Source organism: Triplophysa dalaica, chromosome 8 (genome assembly GCF_015846415.1).
Source record: "Triplophysa dalaica isolate WHDGS20190420 chromosome 8, ASM1584641v1, whole genome shotgun sequence".
Taxonomy (NCBI): Eukaryota; Metazoa; Chordata; class Actinopteri; order Cypriniformes; family Nemacheilidae; genus Triplophysa; species Triplophysa dalaica.
The window spans coordinates 4750281-4776242 of NC_079549.1; the positions used below are offsets into that span (position 1 = coordinate 4750281).

General features: G+C 37.6%; 1 protein-coding gene across 5 annotated transcripts in view; it reads right to left on the bottom strand.

The window, feature by feature from the left end:
- The window catches only part of myo16 (myosin XVI), a 158896-nt gene that overhangs the window by 72304 nt on the left and 60630 nt on the right, over positions 1-25962 (bottom strand). For all 5 annotated transcript variants that reach the window (XM_056754901.1, XM_056754900.1, XM_056754899.1 and 2 more), the window contains exons 5-12: positions 20091-20199; positions 16206-16330; positions 15956-16081; positions 11158-11233; positions 7291-7438; positions 6969-7119; positions 5504-5614; positions 3164-3229 (exon numbers count right to left, since the gene is read on the bottom strand). In XM_056754901.1, coding sequence (XP_056610879.1) covers positions 3164-3229; positions 5504-5614; positions 6969-7119; positions 7291-7438; positions 11158-11233; positions 15956-16081; positions 16206-16330; positions 20091-20199 — 912 coding nt within the window. The remainder of the gene's footprint in view (positions 1-3163; positions 3230-5503; positions 5615-6968; positions 7120-7290; positions 7439-11157; positions 11234-15955; positions 16082-16205; positions 16331-20090; positions 20200-25962) is intronic.

The following is a 25962-nucleotide window of genomic DNA, read 5'->3' on the forward strand; positions in this document are numbered from 1 at the left end:
ACTTTTAAGCAATACAACAGTAATGTTTGGACCTATATTTAGAAAAAGTTCAAAATTACTTGATTGACAACCTTGAGTTTTATGACAATTTCCATGTGTCTTGTCATGCTGTCAGTCTTTGACATTGCTGTTGGATGACTTTATGTCACTCCTGAGGTTTGATTTTGTTCAAATTCAGCACATTATAAATGCTGGTTTATTGAAATTTTGTAATGGTCTATTTATTCTTTCCGCAGCTCTAAATAAAAATGTCCGATCTTCAAATGAATTCATTCTGAACCACTTAATGTACATGCTTAAACTCTTTATTTTCATTAAACTTTGTTTTGTAAATTATCTTACCCTCAGGTGTGTAACAAATAAACAAGCATACCATTTGGTAAATCTCTCATTGGCATACAGTACACTGATAAAGTGTTCAGCATTCAAAATCTGCCAAATCCAACTGATTGGTTGTCAGTTTTGTATTTTAATACTGTATTGTGTCTGGTTTTCTGTCTGCCATCTATCTAAATTCTGAATTTGATGCTGTATCTTTTCTACAGAACTAAACACTAAAACCTGTTCAGTTGTCGTATTTCAATACAGACATGCAAATGTACTTCTTCTTTACTCAAGACCAGCTGTATTGTGTTCGACACAAATACGTGTGATATGTGTATGTGTGATATGTGTAATAAGGGAGAAAGACTCTTGTCTCTGCATCTTTACAAAACCGAAACGTGAAATATATAGCGTGACCTCACACAGAGCTGGAAGGTTGTTATAAAGCATGCAAATGTGTGTGCAAAGTAAGCTAAATTTTAGACCATTTGGGGAAAAGGCAAATGCTGAGATCTCATTACCCTTCACCAGTGAGACACAACACACACACACACACTCAATACAAGCTATATGACTGAAACACGGAGGACACAGAAAGGACAGAGAGTGGCTGTTGTACAGCAATGTATCCAGACAGTTAGAAAAAAAATGATTTCCTTACAATTTACAGAATAAAATGTGGTTGTACACAACAACACGAGATCTAACAAACTAATAATTATCAACAGCGCTGTTGAAACGAACAGCATATGCTGGGTTAGGTATGTTTTGATGCTGGTTTGTGCTGGTTTACACTGGTCATGTGCTGGTTTGAGCTGGTCATTGGCTGTTTTAAACTGGTGATGAAACAGCACATGACCAGTTTAAACCAGCATCAAAACATGCCTAACCCAGCATATGCTGGTCTTTTCAACAGGGAGTACAAGTACTACTCCATACATTAAAGTTTTCATATAAGTGAGGGATTCCTATAGGTATATTGTTATTTGCTAGCCTATCATATACAACCTTATTGAAAAGTATTACACTGAAGTTTGTAAAAAAGGGTGTTAGATGATGTAACGTCAGCCTGTGGGTGGTCTGTGGCCATCACAGATGACGGGACATATGTCTCTCTCTCTCTGCGTCATTCTACTCTCGAGCCCCACTGTGGTGGACACACAGGAGTACCCATGCCTGAAATGAGTCTCTGATCCAAGGGCCCGGCACGGGACAGGCGGTCCACCAGATCCACAGAGGACCAGTTTTATAAAGTGTGTGCGCTTCATCTACTCCTCTGATCTCCTTCACGTGCCAATAAAGCGTTACGGAGGACAGATGGTTGTCTTGTCATGTTTTATTTTTGCTAGTGGCCAGCAGCACGTGCTGTGATTCCCTGATGAGTGCGTTCACATCAACTCTGATCTTCTGTGGACAACCAGATGTATCAGTATGGACAGCAGACAGGGCCTTCAAAACGCTGTCCTCATTTGCTCCTCATTAACACATGTTATAAATGTCAAAGACGTTCTTTTACGTACAACAACAGGCACCAAAATGGTCATTCTACATAAATATATATATTTATCACGTATATTGGCACCAACACCAAAAAAAAAAAACATAATTGTGTGTACTCTACCTTACACAAAGCACAATTCTAAGATAAGAATGAATGAATTACATAAACAGTATATACCAAATGTAATTCATTGCCTTTTCTGCAGAAATTCTCATTACCGTATTGTGTCACGTGATGTTTGAGTGCTGAAATTGAGTAAAATTTAAATATTCTTGAAATATTCTAAAACGTTCTCAAATGACAAAAAAATTATTAAAAGAATATTCATGCATAAGGAAATGAGGTAAAAGTGGAAAAAAAAGTGTTCATGACTGATATTCTCACCCTCCATTACAATTTTAAAGGACTGTTTACGCACACAAAGACATTTACATTAAGTTTGATTTTATGTGACGAAACACATCTGCCAGTACATTTCAAATTGCTATAAGGTTAACAGATTACTTTCTATTTTTTTAAAGGTTATTAAAAGATTAACATTCTCTTGTCATGCTGTGTACAATAATCATTCTCATTACCGACATATTTAAAAAATGAGACGTATAATTTTCTATTAAGATATTATTCATAAATATGACTAACTTGCATAGGCATCATTGCTTCACTTTTTTTTAGCAAAGCATGCTATTGACAGTTTTTGACGTCCTTGTTTGATATTTTTGTTTCATTTTTAGGAAAATAACGTTTGACATCTCGAAACCAAGATTTTGTAAGAATCGCCCAAAAGCACTATACAAGTGTCGTATTTGAAGTCTTTTGTTTGTTTATTCACCCACGCAAGTCATTGTTTGCATGATAGCGTCAGTCTCCATTCACTTTCAATGTTAGTAAAATGCTGCTTGAAAATCTGCTACACAACTCAATTTGTCTTCCACGGACAAAAAATAGGTCATGTTTGACACAGCAGAGGGTGAATAAATGCATTATTTGGGGGTAAGCTACCACTTTAAACTTGACAAGAATTTGCAACAAGGAACGAGAGGGAATAGATGAGAAGATACAGAGATAAGGAGAGGAGGGAGGGGGCGGAGATCTGACGGGCAAATGAAGAGGGCACAGGAAGTGGGCGCTGTATGTTGAGTAGGCTATCACTGTCAGGAAGCTCATGAATTATTTATCGAGATCAAGTCCGGCAACAACTAAATGTGCGCTGTGCTTACCAGAAAACAGTATAAATTTGCCAGATAGAATGAGACAGACTCAAATAACAATGGTGATTTATTAAAAATTGATGTTCACATTAGACCAACAATACAGAAATCATGTAGATGTACTTACGAGATTAGAGTAGATAGGCAGGTCCTTGTAAGGGTTGATGAGGAGAAGAATGTGTCCAATGTAGGTCTGGAAAGAGGAGACACAAGTTTACTCCTAACCTAGTCTAGCATAGCCAGACCTTCAGAAAAAATGTCTGGACTCCATCGTGGATTTCAATCGTGTCCATATGCATCACACGTTCAGCCAATGGTCTTTCATCCCTGTAACAGCATGCTTTACAGACACATTCATCCTGGAGCAGCCTGAGGTTAAGTGTATTGCTCAGGGGCACCAAGAGGGGTTTACACTTACAACCTTTAACCGTAGTTACCAACCCAGACCTTGATCCACGATGCCAGCCTATTATGTTGTTTTCTCCAGCATTTAAAATTCTGCTGCGCCCTAGGTGTTCGCACAGGTCAGCTGTTCATTTCTCCCATAAGGGTCAACTGGAGAAGGATCTGTACTGTTGGGTCAGGCCCAACGTTCCTTCTGTTCAGAACACAGATAATCCCCTATAACAGGCTTGGATAATAGAAAGTGGCCCTGTTATCACTGAGACGACAGCAGTGTCCACAGGGAATAAAGGGCCAGGGGCTGTATGTTAGAGCTTGTGTTACATTAGTGTAGTGGGCTCTCAATGGCAAAAAGAAGGTCAAAAACCTTTTAGTCTCATAGATCATATACAGACTATGTAGTGCTGTCGCACACTCAATATATGCACAGTTTGCCACACAACACATGTTAAATATACTTATGGAAACTTCAATCAGACTTTAGTACAAGAATAGAGAAAACAATCAAATCTTTGTGACACAAGTTCACTTTCAAGGTCGAGTCTAAGTTCGACATTTCTGACCCATCTGAGCAACAATCAGGGGCGGACTGGCCATCTGGCGTTCGGTCGTTTCGAATGGACGATTGGGTTGTTCAGACGGACGTTTTTTAAATGCGAATGCACGCAACACCAACCCCTAAACATCCCCCCCCCCGGTCGTGAGACTTAACGATGTGGCCCACAAATTGCAAGGGACGATTTTTCTTCCAGTCCACCCCTGCCAACAATCGGATGTATAACAGTACATCTTCCAAGGCATTCGATTTGATCTTGGAATAAACGGTTTGTACGTTTGCAGGTGAAATAACTGAGAGATAAATGGATCATTGGTCACTTATAAAGTGCCCGTTCAGCATCTCTCTTTAAATGATCAGTAACCATCAGCCTCTCCATCCATCAGCGCAGTAATGACAGACATCATTAGGTCCCATTACAGCATAACACAAAAGGCCCCACATCTCTGGCATCTACTTCCATATCAGTCTCAGCAGGAAGACTTCATTGGAGCCCATTGTAAAGTGTGAGAACAGCGGCAGCCATTAAGCATAAATTTGACTCCAGTCATGAAATGGCACAGTGTGTCGTCAACTACCGGACATGACAGCCCGCCTGCTCGAATCCTTTCACATCAGGTAGGAAATGAACAGAAAGATAGATTTTGTCCTTTGTCTTGTTTCACAAGATTCAAGCTCTATTATTCAGTATGACATAGATGAACCACATCTGAAAAAAGTGTTTAAATGTGTGTGCTGGAATAGATGTTTTAATGAACGGAGTACACTTTTGTAAACGGTTACATGTATTCTATCCAAAGCCTCGGACATTCGTATTCACTGCTTTTCAAGAAATCTGAAAAAATATTATTTTAAACTAAAAATATAGCCTTTTGGTGGCAGTGACAGAAAGGAAACAAATTTCTTCGGTATAAGTGGTACTACTGCCAGCGTTGGATCACAGTAGTATCAAGGCCAAAACTCAAAGACAAAAGCCATGATTTATACCACCAACGTTCATTGTAGTAACAGTATCAACAGCAGCCGTTTACAGAGTCAATGTAAGAATGTCTTTTCATCTCCCCAGGGTTGGCTCGAGTCTTTGGCCTGAATACAGTGAGACCTAAAGGGCTGCCATCCAGACACCAGACCCTGGCCAGCCTACAAACAGGGTCCTTGGCCAATATCCAAGACCACAGAGAAGAGAGTCAGCAGCAGTGGGTATGTGTGTGTGAGAGACCAGAACACACAGTGGACCGGATGGCATGGTAAAAGATCAGCATCCGGGCGTCACCTCCCTCAGTGCGGCATGAGACAGAGAATAAAGAGCTCTTCCTGAAGTCATGCCCCGTCAGGGAACTAAAACGGTGGATTGAGTTTCTAACTGAGAGTTCATTTCCATTCTGTGACTTCAGGAAATGACATGGTAAATCATTCTGAATAACAAACTGTCAGCTTTATAACAGCCCAGCAAGATTATATTTACTGTATTTACAACAACTCAGCGAGAGTTCACATGTGTTTACATACATATATCTGGTCGTTGGCGAAGCGTTTCTGCATCTCATACAACAGGCTGCTGTCCGTGAGCTCGCTGAGGGATGCGAGGTCATCATTAGGAGCAGGGGGCATTAGTTTCACCTGAAACACAACACAAAACATCCCTCATTAACAATTCAGAGACAGTCTATTCATATGTTCAGAGACGATATGACAAATAAAATAGACTCTTTTTCTAAAATATAGCAGATATAGAGTTTATTTATAATCATGTTATTTTAAACCTGTATGTAATCTTATTTTAAGGAGGAAAGTCAATAAAGCATCGCAAAAAATATGGACTTCTTGCTTTTTTTGTTTGGTTTCTTTTATTTATGCTTATGATTTATAGAAGAAAAAATGTCTCTAATGATTTTTTTACTAAATGCCTCTGGTCTTATACATGTTAATTTACTTAAAGATGCAATCTGTAATTTCCCCCTCTCTATTGCCATCTATGTTGAAATATATAATTAAACATGTATAGCCATATTTTACATCGTCATATTACAGTGTAAGCTTCAGAGTACAGCAAGATTTAGAACACTGATGTGCCATGTGCTTCCTTAACAACATATTTTTTACTCTAAATCCAAAAAAGGATTGTCGCTTATAAGCAAGATGTTAAAAAATATATGAACCAATAATGTCGCACTCAAATCTCTGTTTCACTTATGAATGAATACACTTTGAAATCGAACCGAAAAATTCATCCAAATCCACAATTTTCTATAAGCTCAGCACATTGGTTTCAGTTTCTGTCAGAGTTCACGCTTAGGGTCAATGTGGTCAGGCTGTGTGCAGGACAGATTATCAAGTCATGTCTTTCTATATTTAAACAAAGACTGATTTAACACGCTGGTCTTCAAAAGCAGGGCATGACTTTCCCAAAGGCATTCATCTATTCCATTTTTATTTAGACTTAAAATATATGTAAACTGTTGGTTTTAACCAAGCTCTTTAGTTGAAATTTAAGAATTGTTTAAAGCAAGTGTAAAGTTTAAAGTGTAAAGTTTTTCAATGGCCTACATTAAACTGCATCACACATATATCAACACTTAAATTCCTATATATCAGTATGAGCAACAGTACAAAATACTAAAAATAAAGGTGCTTTACGATACCATTTTTGTCTAAATGGTTCCATAAAGATCCTTTAACATCCGAAGAACCTTTCTGTTTCACAAAAGGTTCATTGTGGCAAAAAAGGTTCTTCACATTATAAAAAGGTAAGAAAGAGATGTTTCTTTAAAAACCCGTGGACTGAATGGTTCTTTGTGGAACCAAAAATGGTTCTTCCATTGCATCGCTGTGAAGAACCTCTAAGCACCTTAATTTTTAAGAGTGTACCCGCACAAGAACACTTTAGACATTTTTCACTTCACTGTAGGATTTAATAGTGAAGCTAGACACGCTTGAGGTGCAGTTTTTCCCAGAATTCCATCTGTCCTCTGACCTGCTCCAGTTTTCCTCCTGTGCTGGGAACCGCTCCATCAAGCCCATTATCAAGTGAAGGTTGTCTGGTCAATGCTCCTCCTGTATCCCTGAACATCGCCTCCTTCTCCAACAAACTGTCCCTCCTTGAAATGGGTAGAACCATAGTCGCCCTGAAAGAAAAACCTTCAACCATCACTCTCAATACCAAGGCGATTCCAAACGTTTCATATTTTCCAACATTGTTTATATTTTATAATCATGTGTTTTGTTTTTTCATGACAGTTGATAAAACGTACATTATACATGATCCTAAAAAGTAATACACAAGAGCATCTACGTACAGTTTTTTGACAGGCAGGCTGCTGTCCTGGTTGGCTTCCGTGTAGCTCTCGTCTGATGTAGGCGAGGCTAAGGGGTCTGTCTGTCTCTGTACCCAGAATTCCTCTGCTCTCAACAGCATCTCTGCAATCTGCTCTGTTGCAGCTATATCTGCAAGCAAAGGTCACAGTGGGAGTAATTTAAAATCATCTTACTCAGTTTGTGTGTAATACATAGAGTTAATAGAAAGGAAGGCAAACTGCAAAATCAGACGTACATTGAACCATTTTAGCACCTTGGACAATTCTAAGTGAGGATGCCATTTAAAAGAATCCCTTGATGGGAATTACTGAGCTTTAATTTTCCCTAGTGTCCAATCGTTTAAGTCCATTCCTTCTGTCGCCCCCCCCCCCCCCGCTGGCTTTCACATGGTTGTGCCTGCACTGTGATGGGCATTGAGCCCTGCTGCAGACCGATCCATCTGTGCTTGGATCGGGTGATAGAGATGATTAATCTCACCCATTGAAATGAGCCGTGAGCAGGCACGAGGCGCCAGCATTTTCTTTCTCTTATTGAAAATTACACTGAAAGATTATTCTCTCAGGACTCACACACATGCTTTTACACAAACGCTCCTCTCCAATGAGACTTTAGGAAAACAGAAAGGATTTACTTTGGCTTCCTGTTTCATCTCAGATATCCTTGAGTCCTGGAGTTAAGCGGGTGAGTTAGAATGAGCTATTGATTAGAGTCGGAGAGCTCGGGAATGATGGGCTGGAGAATCAGGAGTCTGATCTAACATCTTACAGGAGCTTTAGTATGAGGAGCATGGCTGTCTGTGGTGCTCCTGAAGGCCATGCAACACACTGACTCTTTAAATGACTGACTGATTGACTGTCTGAATGAATGACTTTTGAATGAATTTACCGGTGTTAGGATTGAATGTTCAATAAAGATGTCACAGAATAAATCAAGTAAATAAATGCATGAAGATTTCGCCAATAATTATAGTTACATTTATTCCTTGGGTCGCTTTCACACTTGAAGTTTAGTTCGGAACGGGGCGCGGTTCGCATGAAAAATTTCTAATGTGAAAGCTGTCAAGAGAACCTGGGTGCGCACCTGGCTACCGAACCCGAGACTACATGAAGGAGTTGGTCTGAGTTCCGTTGCTCTCGAACTGTGGCGGGGTTCGCATGAGTATGAAAGTAACACGGACCCGGGTGCACACTAGATGAGGACGTAAAGTGACCCGCGCATGTGTTTAAGACGATTACGATGTATTTTCTTCAGTAAATCACATGTTGATAATTTAGAGATAGTGTTTATGTGTGTATTACCTTTGAATGAGCTACATGCAACGTGGGTCTCCTTACATGGAAATCACCATGTTGCTTCTACAGTAGCCCTGAACGGACAAACTGCTCTACGGAGCGCATTTCAAAAATACATTGTATACCTGTGTTAGCCACAGTAGTGCTTTGAACGGTTGGGTGGGGGGTGGGTGGGGGTGGGTGGGCTGAGCCGTTAGTTGCAAAATAGATGCCTTCACTTGATTATGTATATGGGCCGTTTCATCGGACGCACTCGCGCCTGACCCCCAGTTAACTTCATATTTGTTGAACAATTTATATTTTATTAAATTGATGTTACAATTAATTTGTATGATTACATTACTGTCTAAAAATAGCACTGAATAAACGATTTGTTGAATTTAGTTGAATGTTCATTTTATTAAATACCAATTTGTTGAATGGGTCCTGTTGGTCGGTCGATTAAAGGGGGGGTATGAGAGACCTAAAATGAATATTAGCATTTGTTTTAGATGCAATGCAATGTGTATACACCATTTAAGGTTGAAAAATGCATGTTTGTATCTCCCCTATGCCCCGCCTCTGAAACGCGTTGATTTTGTGAGGTGTGCTATGATTGGCAAGTTAACCAGTGCGCAGTGATTAGTCGAATACTGCAAGCATATGTACCTTTAACCATATTTGGAACATCATGCAAATTTACGAGTCTTATACATTCTGGGCAACTTATAACACACCAAAGACACAGAACAACAATATTCGTGCCATAAGACCAATTAAAAAAAACACTGTGGTACATTGAAATCTAGCGGTTGAGCTTGGTATCGCATTCTAAATTCAAAATATTGGAGAGATAAGTTTAGCCAAGTAACGCATCTTCTAGTTTTCTTTTGCTTTGCTTTGTTTGTGAATGTGTACCAGAAGTTCAGTTTGGGTCACGAATGTTTGTTTATGTTGTTTAGATGAAACCGTCTATGCTGTGATAAAGTTTATTTTATAGGAACATGAAACATTTCATGTTTTTATATGTATAATTTTTATATGTTGTGCTATGACCCATGCTGAGCAACAGGCTAGAGGAAGCTATTCAAAAGCCATAAGCACAGCAGAATACAGAGAAAGAGTTTCTTATACCTAAGAGCTACAGTAAATGAATTTGCCTAGCTATAAAATATCCACACCCACACAGAAGCTCTGAATAGGAAATCTAGTCTAGCACGAATAATGTAGTCTAGAACACATAAGAGGCATAAGCGTGTAACACATCCCTGCGGAAATCCATTTGCCGCACAAATCATTTATAAATGTCCTAGGGCTGTCAGCATTAACGCATTAATGCATGCAATCATTTTTTTCTGATTAACGTGTTAAAAATATTGAGCGCAATTAACGCAACATCCATTTTTTTACATGCATCGGCATATACACAATGATATCTCTGTAAAATGTGCTGGATGTGTATTTTCTTCGTGCGATTCGTCCACTCACGTTACGGTGTGGTTGATTTACCATAGTAAAGCAGTGTTAATGACAGTGTGGGAAATTATTAGTGTTGGCAGTGAGTGTATGATCTTAGCTCTTATATGTAATTAAGTCATCACACTGCATTGACAGAGATGCAGCTGCTGAGCAGTTCAGCCCTCCATTTCTACTCCATTAGCTGAAAACTGTTTATACACTGACATGTACATCTTAATGTTAGACTGATATATTGGACAAGCTGAATAATACCCTGATAATTACCAATTTAATCAGCATTTGAACATTAGTTCAACCTCCCTGTACACAATTTTCATTACGGTAATACCATAAATGTTTTAGTTATTATGTCCAAGTATGGAAACCCCTTACTATGTTGTAATGATTTTAAAATATTACATTATAGAGTTTACAGGTAAATCATAGTAAAAATATTATAGTAATGGGAAATCTGCTTATTTGCTGTGACTTAATTTTCCTTGCAACAAAAGGCAGTGTTCACACAAAATGTTGACAATGGTGCTTTTTTAGTAAATAAAAAAAGGCTCACAGCAAAGTGGTTACAAATAGAAGCTGGCAATGTTCAAAGATAGCATTTGTGCACAAAGGCAGCTTAGAGAGACTTCATAGGCAGCGTACGGTAGTCCATTAGAATTATAAACAGAGAGCCTCTTTGCGATAACCAATCACACATTTAAACTTAAATACTAATTTCTCGCTAGAAATGCAAATAGAAGTTATTTAATGTGAAAATTAAACTTACATTTATACAAAACTATGCTTCAACTGGCGTTTCGGCCGCCATTAAATTTTTTCGAGCTTGAGCATTCTCGACCAATCACGTTCCTCGCATTTTGTTACGGAAACGACAGGTCTCTGTCATTGCTTGGCTGTGAAAAGGTGCTTGACGTAGGGTGTTTTTTTCCAGAAAAATTGAACTTTTTTCAACCTCAGAAAAACACTGCTGGCGTTTAAAAAAGCGCTCAGGACTTTTTTTGAGAACAGTGTTTACACCATAGGATTATAATGTAGAACAGACGCTAGTAGCTTCAAAAAAGAAGTCAGCTGTGAACATGGCCTTAGTGTGCATGTGCGTACCTGAGGGCTTGTCCTGGTTGCAGTTCAGAAGAGTGGGATCTGCTTTATGTTTCAACAGCCGGCTCACAATGTGGGTCTGTTAGGAAGACACAAAAACACAAAGACATCTCTATGACTTCAGAAGAACTCAAAGAGAATAGTAAAATATGTAGTTCAAGCTGAAGATGGCTGATCTCTCCATCACCTATGAAATCTACAACATCAGCTGTCACTAGAGAGGCACGGCACTGCCTCACATTCACACCGTCAGCAGTGTTTATAAGATGCAGACATGCACACAGAATGACTCTAATCAAAAGTGTGGCTGGTATGTGTGTGTTTGTATGTGTATTCCATGCATGATGTAATGAATAAGTGTATGATGTATGAGTGCGGGTGATGCATGTGAGCAAATGCCCCTATTTTCACAAGGTAATGTAACACCAGTGATCTGAAGAATAAGTGATCTGAAAAATCCAATCTACTAAATAAAAGCATCTGTCTTCATCAGTCGTTTTTCGCTGTTTGCTAGATAAGTAAATTTAAACTAGACTTACACTAAACATTTTCCTTTATTTATGGTAATGTACCATGTGAGCCATCACATAAAAAAAATCCGAAAAGAACTGCACTATATAAACGTTATGTAAAAACCTTCTCTAATTGATTTGGTTATTTCAGCTACATATTTTAGTGGCAAAAATCAAGAATAAAGCCAATTTTGTAAAATTTTGCAATGTCTTCACTTACATACAGTACATGCAGGGGCGCCGTATAGGGGGGAAAAGTTAGGACAATTCCAAGGGCCCATGACTGACAGGGGCCCCAAACATATGCAAAAACTTGCATAACATTATCAAACCATCATCATTCATCTTATAATTTTATATAACAATACAATTAATGATCGCTTTGTTTTAAAAATCCCCATTGACCAAAAAGTAAACATCCATATTGACAGACCACCCCCCTGTATCTGCATGAAATGGTTTGGTCCTGTCTTGGCGCTCTCAGTGACAGTGTGTAGCAGCAGTCAGTAGATGCGCCAGAACTACAGTGACCACAATGTTGCGTAGTAACGTTAAATCAAAATCTGGTTTTCCATAAAAGAAAGGAAAGACAAAGGAAAGGGTGTCAAACTGTAACCCAGTTTTTCACCAAGAAAGGTGTGTAGCCTATAGCAGTGGTTCTCAACTCTGGCCCGCGAGATCCACTTTCCTGCCGAGTTAAGCACCAACACTGATAAAACACCTGAAGAGGCTAATCATTGACTTCAGGAACAGACACGTTCAACTTAATGTTGGGCTGCGCAGATTGTTTGGCATATCGCATTAAAGTACCGCGCAATCTGCACTTGAATCTCTTTTGCGGTCCTTAAATGTCATACGTTTATAGATTTGCGCAGCGCCACATTAAATTGAACACATCTATTCTAAAGACGCTGATTAGCTTGTTCAGATGTTTTATATCAGAGTTGGGGATAAACTCTGCAGGAAAATGTATCTCGCGGGCCAGAGTTGAGAACCACTGGCCTATAGTCTGTGAGTGGTATTAACCTGTTGGCTTAATGTCCGTAGTGAAATAAGCTAGCTAGCAACAGACTAGTGTTAGCCTACATTTAATCACCATTTGATCAGTGAAGGGAAACGTTAAGCACTATAATAACCCTGGTGTGGAAATTCCATTTTACATGTCCACTTTATCTTCTTGTTGGCACATATGTGCAGATTAGTAAAATAATCTGCCGTTTCCATTGTTTTGAGAGGATAATGTTAATTTTTAAGTTTATTCGACTTTCTTTTTTTAAATCTATCATTAATAATTAATAATAACTTTGTTAAGAGAATTACATTTTTTGTCAAATATCACAATAAAAATACATTGAGACTGTAAAAGACAGCCTTCATCACATTTTTATGGCTGCTTTTAATCTTGATTCAAATAGTGAACTGCATACTAGACTTGCATGCATGTACAAATCACCATCAGTAAATATTGTGCTTGTACTAGTATTAGACTACAAGAAACAGGACAGTTGTACGCCTTTAATTAGAGTTATGTAAAGCTTTTAATAGGACAGTTAGGTCCTAGAGATGTGGTGACAACAGCTGCGCAGAGGGGGCCCAATTTAATTTTTTGTCATGGGGCCTAAAATTCCTGGCGGCGCCCCTGAGTACATGTATATATAGCTTTGTAATTTAAACTGGGATTTAAACTTTATAATATTACAACAATACCAAACCCTATTTTACATCGGTGTTCGTTGTTTGTAAATCAAATGTGCCATATTAATGTCCAGTAAATGTCTACGTTGTTTCAAGAGCCTGATGAAGAGTTCATTTATGACCGTTTCTGCATTAATGGCAGTTTCAGTAACCACTGAGACGGTCAAGACACACTGCAAAAAATTATCTTCTTTCTAAGTGTTTTTGTCTTAAATATGTAAACATTCTAAAACCAAGATGCTCTTTCTAGACACGAAAAGCGACCCAAGCTATTTAGCCTCTTTTAAAGGAGAAAAATATAAGAATTGTGTACATTTATGGTAAAAACATGCAAAAAAATCTGCCAACGGGTGGAAACGAATAAACTTAAATTAGGTTCTTGAGAACCCCATTGGGAGATGTTTTTGTTTGTTTTTACCATAAAGTTACTTTATTCTTGTATTATTATCCATAAAACAAGACTTAATGCCTTAGGTCACTTTTCTAGTCAAGTAATTGTATGTTGATTAAGAAGTTTTGGATATTTTTACTAAAAATAAGAAAAAAAGCTTAGTAAGATTGTCTTTTTTGCAGTACAGGTCAAAACCACACATCTTCTAAATCAGGTCTAATTCTTCAATATGCGTCACAACACCTGCATCAGTTACAGCAAACTAGAGTATTTACCACATTCACAGAGCACCGTGTTCCCAACTGTTAACAGCTCTATAATGGTGCACTGACTGACTTACGGAGCTGGAACTAAAACTCTTAAACTGCAGTATTGCAGTTTTGCTGACTCACCCAACCATCTGCAGTGCTAATGACTCCGACTTTACTGTCATAAATTATGAAAGCAGGCAGAAAAAGCATTTGTCTGTGTGTTTTGTTATTTGTGTTTATGAGAGAGATTATATGCGGAACATCTCAAATTATACTACCTACAAACGTTACGCTACTATGCAAAGCTTTCCTTTTGCTCAGAGGTTAGACGATGGCGCTAGCAACGCCAAGGTCATGGGTTCGATCCCAGGACATTGCAAGTAGTCAGAAACAAATGTATAAGACAATACAATGTAAGTCGCTTTGGATAAAAGCGTCTGCCAAATGCATAAAAATGTAAAATGTAAATGTAACACCCTAACTAACAAACACACTTACAATCCATCAGATTTTGATGACGGAAAGTTTTTTTAAAACTATTAACCATTGAAATCATAACCTTTTCTTCTGTATTATGTAAAACATTTATAAAAAACTATTTAAATCCATGAAATTCTTGATTTCAGATGATGGCCGTGAAACTAGCACGCAAATGTGTCGCAAATGTGCTAACACAGCACAATAGAGCAGACAGAAGAGAAGGTAAACAAAGTAGCATGAACAATGTCTCAGAAATAGCAGACATAGAAGAAATGAGAAGTCTCTTCATCAGCAGCCAGAAACATTATTAAATATTTGACCATGTCAGCATGTTTGTCCTTTTTTTTCCAAAAATCAATCTCTTTTCAGAGTCTGTGAAAGCTGTTATTCAACTCATATAAAACACATTAGTGCACATATAGAATTCTCAGAGCTCTGGTCATCTGGCTAGGAACTGGAAAGATCAATGCAATGCAAGTGTCATTAATCAGGAAGAGGAAGGGCGGGTGATGATGAACTGGATTTCGTATACAATTACTCTAAAATCGATAAACTCCCACCACTATAAACAGCAATCTGAGAGAACGGCAACACGCAGGATGTTTGGACAACACAACTAACAGGAATAGTTCACCTTTAAAATAAAATTCTGTCATTATTTACACGCCCTCTTGTCATTTTAATCCTGTATGACTTTCTTATGCAGAACGCAAAAGAAGATATTTAGAAAAATGCTGTTAATGATTAAGTAACATTGGATCATGAAAATTACATTTCATGCAGTCTGTTACGTTGCCGCGTTTGAAAGTAAGCAGTATGCCAAGTTGTAAGTCCCCCAAACACTGTTGCTCGAATGTAATGCGTTGTGAAAATAAGTCTGTCTTATTTAACTACCAAAGGAAGAACTTCTGAGGAAACAATGGTTACAGTTCATTTTTCAAACGATGAGTGAGTAAAGGATGACATAAGTTTCATTTATTCCATAAAGGTCATGAACAAAAATTTAAGCACATCATACAAATTGCAAGCTTTACTGTAATATACACTGCCCATGTGGAAAATTTGCAAAAAACAAATTTATCCCTTTATATGCCATTTTTAACTACAAGAACGTGTCTCATATTAAAGAACACAAATGCATCTGATCACATGCCATAATTGGGGCTTTCTTAAAGGGAGGGTTTACCAAAAAAATTAGTTCTTTCATTGTTTACTCACCCTCATGTCATTCCATAACTGTATGACTTTCTTTTTTTCACAAAAGAAGATATTTTGAAGAACGTGGTTAACCAATTAACAACTCTGGTCTCCATTGACTTTCATTGTTAGGACACACAACCATTTCTCAAAATACCTTTTTTTGTGTTCAACATTTTTTGGTGTACTATCGCTTTTATACCCAACAGTCAACAATTAGTACATGCTGCCCACTGCTTGTTAATTTTGTGAACATGCCCGCTACTGATATTTACCTGCCCGTATTTGGCGGCCAGATGTAATGGGGTCCAATAGCTGCTGTCAGACACCTGCACATCTGCACCGTTCTCCAGCAACACAGACACCACCTCCTTATAACCGCTGGCACAAGCAATGTGCAGCTGGAAACACAAAGACAAACATACATGGAACATGTATAATCTGACCACAGTCCATTAAATCGCCACCTGCGCCTGTTGGATTACATTCTAAAGAGATAAATGACTGTAACAGGGCTGGACTCACCAGCGACACCCCGTCGTCGTTGTGTTGATTGACGCTGCCCCCGCTGCTGACCAGCTGCTTCACGTCAGAGAGCATGGTGGACGACCGCTGGGTCTTCATCTGATGCATAGAGCTCATGTCCACTCCTAACAAACACACACAAACATATGCAGACATGAGCTCACCTCACATTGCTTTCATCAAAGTAGATCGAGTACATGTCACTTTGGATCAGTGGTGGATACTGACGTTATCATGAGACCTGACATACAGATGTTTAAAGGTAGTTCTGGCTGGATTGGGTTGCTTTAGTTTTCTTTGTTTATGTTTGTACATTATGAAAGCTTAACGGAAAAAAGAAAGTTTAAGGCCCTGTTTACACAAAATGATCTGCATTTACATGGATCCTCGAAAATGAGTAAAAAGCTGTATTATGCATACAGGCCAGTATTTGGCAACATCACTTTGTAAAGAAACACTATGTCACGTTTTTACAGTTTTGCGTTTACACAGACACGACAATGGCAAAAAAAACTTGCACTTTGAAACCAATTTCAAATGTTTCTGTTTTTAGTCCCCCAAAACGGCCCCTAAAATATTGTGGATTTTTTGCACAATTTTGAGAGCAATTTCTGTAGAAAAGAGAAGCGTGCACTTTGGTCCTTTTCACTACTTGAATACTCCAAAAGTACTCCACTACACAGCGTTGAAAACATAAAAAAAATGAAATAAGGCCCTATCTCAGCATGTTTGTGGGTACACTTGAAAGGTCCTTGAAAGGTTCTTCACATAGAAGAACCTTTTTCGGTTCCACAAAGAACCATTCAGCCAGTTTCTTTAAAGAACCATGTCTATCTTACTTTTTCTAATTCTTATTCAGAAGTTCAAGGTTGTTTATGGAACAAAAAAGTTATTCCATGGGGTTAAAGAACGTTTTGAAGCACCTTTTTTTGAAAAATAAATGTGTCCACAAGATGTGTCCAAAATTGTGTCTTATGACGTGACAGCAAAAATGTAGAAAAAATCTAGCATAAGAGACAATTTTCATTGTTATTTTAAATTAAACATAGTAATAATATGAAATAATATATAATTAAAGTTTTCTAAATTTGGACAATGTCACACCATAGTAGGGTTTATTTGTCAACTAACCATGTGGAGTTGTTCCTGGCCTTAAAAGGACTAAAAAGTTATTTGTTTTTAAAATGGTTTTCAATAAATCTTTAAAACCTATTAATAGCTATTAGTGTACAATGTAACAATACCTGCCAAAGAAATTTCAATCAGTATTTATTGATCATGTGGTCACAGAAAATCTGTGGTACAGAGCTTTGTGTGGGTCAGTGTTTAAGTACATCCGGATGTAACATTAGTTGAAGGTGATTCAATCACAGAAGGTGAACACACACATTTGCTGCACATCCTAAAGTTGTCGGTGTGGAATCACATGTTTAAAATGTATTCTGCTCCTCCCAATATATACTTGTACATTTTATTGTCACTATAAAAGTATTGTTTCAAGCAAAATGCTTACTCAGCTGTATGAACTGAAATAAAGTTGTATATATACAATAGTAGGACTTTTGCCTCTGTGGAAAACAAAATATTTTGAGAAATGCCTTGATGGTTTTGTGAAAAAGTCAATGTGGGGGTCAATGTTGTTTTGAACATTTTTTTTTATATTTTGTACTCTGCCAAAGTAAGTTATACAGGTTTGTAATGACATTAAGGTGGGTAAATAATGAAAGAATGTTAATTTTATATATTGCTTTAAGGGCATACCTAAACAGCTAAGTTCAAAACCCTTGTTTAAGTTTGATTGACAGGCAGGCAGGCAGGGCAGTCCTTTGCTATTTTTTAGTAATTCAATGTGGTCACACGCATTTCCGACTACATATGAATCTAATGTTAATAGACGGATGTTAATAGCAGGTGTAAACGAGTCCTTTGTCTTTGTTACAGACTGTTACCCAATGGGATGTGATCAGGTGCTGATGAGGAGGAGATCTGAACAGATGTCACATGACAGATTCTTCTTCATCAAACAGTCCTACGGGTTCAGATCTCACGCTCTGTTCTAAAATCCGTTCTCCGTTCTTATCATGTGTCATCTGAAGGACACATTGTTCAGTTTAATTTTTCTGATTCCCACATGCACGAGGTTTCCATAAGATACAGAGCATACCGATCTGCAGTAATGGAGCACGTTGAGATGGCCTTCCACCTACAAATAAACAGATGCTGCCATCTTGAGAAAGTAAGAATGCTGATGGTAATGATGAATTTCCTGTCTGAGAGCGGCTCTAGAGAAATGTGTCTCTCTGGATCTGGCTGATTGATTAGCAGCCTGAAGAAACTCTTCCTCTAGCCAGCATGTGTCCTGACTAAATGGATGACTGTTTACAGCTGGCCAGGGGTGGCCTATATGGTATATAAACTGTACCATATATTACAGTAGAAATGTGTCAATGGGTGAAAACACAGAGAAATACAGAATAACAAAGAAGAGGTAGCCCAATAAGCCACGCTAATGACGTTTCTGTCAAGCTTTCATACTTAAACATGCAGTGGTCCAGTTCAGAAAAACCAGTACACCGCGATGGATGTCTGTCAGCAAGGTAAACGGTGTTGGTATAGGCCACCTCTTAGAAATCATGGCTGACAAAAGGAATAATCAGAACTTTGAAGCATTTTTATTGGCAAGTCACCATTTAACAGTAGCTTCATTTCATTCTTTTCACTTGAAAGAAAATGGCTATAGTAATGTACAGTCTTGTGTTTAATTATGAGCTGTCATACAATGCAGATACTGTAGTTGCTCAGTTATTGATTTCATGTTTATTCTGTTTATTTATTTCAGAAACCGTGCACTGATTCATTATTTATGCTTTCATGAGAAATAATGAAAAGTTCAATGTCACCTGCATTCTCTAATTGAAATTCTATTGCAGTCAGTGCATCATTTATCTTAATCTAAATTAAGTTTATTTTTTACATTACCTTTTCCACAGGAAAAGAAATTGAGAAAAAAAAAATCACAGCTTTGATCACCCAAATAACCGAAAAGTAGTGTCAATTAAATAGAAATTTACAAATAAAAAAAGTAAAAAATAAACTTTTATAATATTTAATAAAACAAATACAAATATTGAATATAAAATGATACAAATATATAAAAAAGTATATAAACTATATATAAAAAGAATATACAATTATTTATTTTTATTTCCATACTTATTTTAATAAGTAATTTGTGATACTATAACAAAAGTATTAAAACATTTTGTAAAACATTCAATAAATGGCAATGATGGGATATAAACCGTATATATAAATTCTCTCGGATAGATTCACAGTTGTACTGTATTTTACTGTGAACTTTTATGTAATACTGAAAAAAATACTAAATATATAAAATATGTTTTATGTTATTTGCGAAAACTTGACGATATAAGTATAGTAACTTGACAAAATATTTTAAGTAAAATACACTTAAAACAACTAAAAATAGTAAGTGAATCCTATTGGTTTTTTATTCAGTCTACCATAAATATTACATTCGCTCTAATCTGCTACCCTATAAAATTACATGTGATGTCTCTGTAGGAATAAATGGTCAATGTATGTATCCAAAGTGTCACTGTTGTACCGTGTCAAGTACAACTTTGATTGCATATTGGTACCTCAGAGGAAATTTTTGCTGCTTTAAACATTTTTCAAAAATCATGTTTTTCTATTGTGCATTTCAATGAATATAAATCAAACTGCTATTGGTTTGTTTTGATTTAAGCCATAATAAAAAAAAATACAGCTAACTAACACAATACAAGCATTATTGGCACTTTCCTAGTAAAACACTATATATTATCAGATTCCATAAAAATGAATGTATGTAAAGGGACCTACCATTTTCCTCCAGGTGTCTGATGAGGATGTAGCTGGTTTCCGTCCCCTCAGTGGTATAATCAAGTGGAATGTTCCCGTTCACGTCTTGAAGGAGCACATTGACACCGGCCTTCAGAAAAGGTATGATGGAGAGGTTGGGGGGGGGGGGTGATGGCAGGACGATAAAGCCAAACAAGACATAAACAAATTGAGTCCCTTTCGCCTCATTCATCAGTCTGCAATCGATGATAAACTAGGGCCAATTATCACGCTTTCCCAGCATTCCCCAGGCACATGAGCTCAGGGATGAGCTGCGTGAACAGAAAATAGTGCGTTAACTAACTCATTAAGATAGGGGCAGGTTAATAGGGTCTACGATGCACAGTCGGGCATTTGGGTGGCAGGGGCTGATTTGATTTATGAGCGTTCAGTCTCTAGAGACTCCAGAATGTGATAAGGCTCCATGCGGGTGGGAAGCAGGACGCTTGATTACACATGAGGGCTAATTCATTACATGCATGTCGGAATAAGGAATACATTTAAAATAGATGAGTGAATCTCACAATAACAGGTCAAAAATTAGACAACAGAAACTGTAACACTGATTATATTTAACTGATATGTGACCCTGAACAACAAAACCAGTCTTATGGGTCCGTTTTTTGAAATTGAGTTTTTTATTAAGCTGAATAATTAAGCTGATTGATAAATGTAAGGGTTGTTAGGATATGACAATATCTGGCAGAGATTCAACCGTTTAAAAGTCTGGAGTCTAAGGGTGCAAAATAATCAAAATATTGAGAAAATTGCCTTTGAAGTTGTTAATCAGAGACACTGTATCAGGCCATCCACTCACAAAAATAAAGTTTTTATATATTTTACAAAATATCTTCATGGAACATGATCTTAACTTAATATCCTAATGATTTTTGGCATAAAAGTCAAATCGATCATTTTGCCCCTAACCATGTATTTTTGACTTTTCCTAACAATGTTCCTCTGCTACTTAAGACTGGTTTTGTGATCCAGGGTCACATTTTGTAAAAGCACTAAATCTAGCAAATAAATGCGACTTCATATTTCATTCAAAAAATAATAATGTGCCCTGAAGGGTGGCGGTAAAAGGTACCAGCTGAAAAGTTGAACCATGCAAGGGATCGATGTCAATCTGTTTGAGGTCATCCACATACTAAAGTATCCCCACCTCAACAAAAATAAAACAGTCCAAAAATATTGATGATTCATCGTGCCCTCACAGATACTGTATATCCAAAATGGAATAGACTTCTTACTAGTCTGTATTTGTACACTTCCATATTCTAGAAATGTTACCATTGTTAGTCCCGATAAATGAAAGCAGGATCAAAATGTGAGGAATAAACTAGAGTCCTGTCCGATCGCAAGTAAGAGCTGCTTTATTAGCCCCATCAATAGAGTTGTACAATGAGTGTAATAGCGATGCACTCATTTGCGGAGACTGAGAGAAAGAGAATTGCTTGACATTTAAATCACAAAACAAACTTCAACCAATCATTGCACAACATTTACAACTATCTCTTATAATCGTCTGTCTCCAATTAAAGATGCAAATGGCATTTCTCGACAGGCTTGGACACAAATAAAAGCGGGTGACACATTTCTGGCGTATTGTCTCCTTTAGTATTTCAGCTCCAGCACATTCGGACCAGAAAGCTGTCAATCAAAGTGAGGTCAGCACCAGGTTAAACAATGTATTAATTAACATTAACTATCAGCGGCGTCTTTGTCTGCATTTATGAGCAATTGCCACACGCATAAACTCAAAGCTCCAGAGACGCTGACGGGTCTGACAGGGATCCACGGGAGCGCGTAGCTGCCGTGCTTGACCTTCTCCTCTAATAACCGAGCTCTCACACCACACAAATCACATCAGTAATGACCCACTACACCACAGTGTCACAACTCCCAGGGGACACATGGGGACATGGACTCTCTCTGTGTGTGTGTCGGGTAGAGTGTTGGTGGTCATCCATTGATCCGTCTTGCGTGGGACTATTATTGAAAAGAATAGCAGGAGTGAGCTTGTATTGATCAGGTGGGGTCAATGTGAAGGAGATGGTTGAGGCGATTAGGATGTGTGTGTTTTCCCATCGAATACCAGAAGAGCGCTGATGAAGCTGTTGGGTCCACCTCCACCCCCCTGCTTAGATCGACAAACTGCACGGTGTCCTCTTTGACACTTTGAGAGATCAGAATACTTAACTACTACACCAGCACTGGCTTACAAACGTTACCTTCAAGAGCATTTTAAATATCAGAATGAACCAATTTTATGTTTAAGGTTTTCATTAATATGATAAAGATCCACGGCGCTATACAAAATGAGATGAAGCACGTATAGCTATAAAGCAAATATAAGACCAGGGGTGTCCAATGTCGGTCCTGGAGGGCCACAGTCCTGCAGAGTTTAGCTCCAACTTGGCTTAAAAACACACCTGTTTGGAAGATTCTAGTCTGCTTTGTGAGGCCTTGATTAGCTGTTCAGGTGTGTTTGATTAGGGTTGAAGCTAAACTTTGCAGGACACAGGCCCTCCAGGACTGACTTTGGACACCCCTGTATAAGACTTTTAATGGTTGGATAGACACCAATATACAGTAGTGGCCAAAAGTAATGTGATGTATATTTGTACAGTATTTGCTTTTAATGTCCCCTCAGGCATATGTTACATCATCGCCATGAGGTATATGGTACAAATTTACAAAATTTGGAAAAGCAAACTACTGAATATTATGTTATAGGGTTTTATTAGAATACACAAAGAAAAAGAAAAACCTTTCAGGGATTAATAAAACATTGACTACTATTTGGCAATTAGAATTTTTTACCCATCCATGTAGTAACATTCTGTCCTTAACTCTTGCCATTCTCCAATATGCACTCCAAGCCTCCTTAAAGTCTTTTTAATACATCATATTTGAATTAAAAGCAACGACGTCACTTTTTTCATAAAAGTTGGATGTCATTTGTAATCTATAGGTGTGTAGGACAGAGTATTAATGGTAAGCACTCGATGTTTATCAGCAAAGAAATAGTTTATTCTGATTATTAGTATGAAATGACGAATTTAACTTTTTTATCAAAGACTGGTTTCTTACCCTAATATGAATTTACAATTCCATTCATTACGTTGTATCTGAGACCCCTGTGACTGATCTACGGGACCAGACTGAACACAACCGTTTCCGAGATCAGCAATGATTCAAAGCTCCTTATAAATGACCTCCATTGATCTAAGGCGAGGAGACGGGAGGTCATATTTCCTGACACATAAATTGTGCCTCTGTTGTTTAGATGTTTAAGGGCAGCACATGGGGTTAACAAGCCAAGTGCTGACCTTTAGGACATTCACAAAACATCTCATATCTCATAACATCTCATATTATGATTGATAACAATAGTATAATTCATTGATCCCATCCGGACTGACGTTAGGACAAATACGCAGGGCCAGTGGACATAGCAAACATGTTTTGGCCATAACATCCAATAGTAAACTTAAAGTTTCACCAAGATCAATAAAAACACTTTGTTATTCGTCATAAATTATATTAAACAACTACATCATGTTAACGGTTCAATGAACAAAGTTATATGATGTATGGGAAGATAAAAGTTACTACAGACGTTTTTGTTGGCAACAACATAAACAAATGTAATGGCCCAAACTTAACTACCAGTAGACCTCCGAAAAGAATCAATAACTGTTGAGTAGTTTAAATGTAATTTTGTTCAATTAATATGCAAACATTTTTATATAAATTGATTTAAATATGAATTCTAAATTAAAATTGAACTAAACACAGATCAGAAGTTAATTTGGGGCCAGGCGTGTGCGTCCGATGAAACCGTCTGGACACTCTTAGGGGCGATTCACATTTCGCATCAAAAACCTTGCGGGAAACGCGAGCCATGCCACTTTATCTAGTCAAATGACCTGCGGAGTGTTGCTCTGAAAAGTTGAACTATTTCCGTCTCGATGCGGCGTTTACACACCTAGAAAAATGTGCGTGCCCTATTCCCTATTAGTATGCGCCTGCCGCATGTCTACATTTAAAACAACAAACTTGGGACGCACAAAGACTTGAAATGCTAATTGCTCCTTACAGCGCTAACATGTATGTATTTAAAATGTACTTGTATTTCAATATTTAAAAAAAAGAACATTTAATTTTTACTATTAACATCTATAACTTTCTATACATTTTATGACTGCATTAATAGTTCTGTGATTCTGTTGATTTACAATGTGACATGGGATCGATTTCAGAATAAAAGTACACACTTGTTTTCAGATTTTCATATACAGACTTAAACATACCATGAATATAAAATTTGAAATCAAAGTTCGTAATGTTGTGATTCTTTTCTGAGATATATGGTTGAAAGGATTAAAGTCGCATTTGAAGAATTGTTAATATATTTTTTCTATGGCGGAAATGATTGGGATCAATACCAAAGAAGTTTTCGAGGTGTTTTCATGATTTCAAGAAAAATGTGGAAAATACTGAGATATTATAAATTATAAATAGTTGTTTGGGGACATGACCTGTGCATCCCAGTGTGGCTAACACGCAATGGTGCTCATCCAGAACATTCACGTTTAATGTGCCCTATCGATCCTTCTCTGCCCCGTCTCCCCATCATTTTCTTTCGTCTAAAGATATTTTGATTCAAGCAAGGTCACGCAGAGGAGCAAAGAGTGACGCTCACTTACTGAAGCTGAACCAAGTTGTGTTTCAGAGGACACAGTAACTGAACCTGACAGCAAAGGGAATAACTGTAGACTGTCAAATCATTCCAACAAGAGTAGAAAATGAAACAGCCTCCCCGAGAGGAGGAAAAAATCAACATCCCACTTCTTCCTCTTCCTCTGACTGCATCAGGAAACATCGAGGACAAATGAGTCATTTAATCTAATCTGCATGATGAGGGTCGCCCGTGTCCCATTACGGAGCTATGAGTTCGGGCTTAATTGTCTTTGTTTAATGTAATAGTAAGCAAACAGCCATGAAAGTTAAGAGCGTATTGTTTATTTGTATGTAAGATGCAGTGTAATTCAAGGGATCACATTCATTTATAATTGTGAGTTCATGTAGATCAGATCACATTAAACAAGAATTCAATGTAGAAATCCAACTCGCAAACGTTTTTCTCCAACGCCAAGTCATCTTTAGGAAATGACTCAGGGTTGACTCAAAACTATGTTAGGTAAGATCTTATTTTAGATTGATTGGCATGTTAACATGGTACTTATAAAATCCTAACACTTACTAATCCAAAAAAACAGGCAGCTGTGGCCCAGATTTGGAAGCAGAATATTCACGGAGTAATGTATGAAGAAGTGACAGACTGTAAGATAGAGAGAAAGTGCCGGAAGTATAAGAGGGTGTGAGAGATTACGACCTAAAGCACTGCATATTGCACTACGGAGATAAGGGCATTAACTCCAGAGAACAACAAACAAAACAGAATGAGGAGACAGACAGACTAAGAGAGTGAGAGAGAGAGGAAGAAAATGTAACGTTAAAATTTACTCTAACAATTATGCCACGGTCACACTAGACATTCAGCAGCAAATTTCTATGCGGTACCTGTGCATATGGGGTGATATCGCTATTATAGTGTCCAAGAATAATTTAAAGCAAGAACTAATAACTAAATATAACTTACACTGAAAATACAGCGTAAGGTCAAACGAGTGCATTGCATTGTGGGATGCAGTGTTCTATGCAGTATGTAATGTAAAGTGTTTTTTCAAACAAAATTATGTGCAGATCACGATAAACATTTTTCATTCCTGTTCCATTTCTGTCTTGTTTTCCAGTACAAATATCTGAAGAAATAAAATAAATG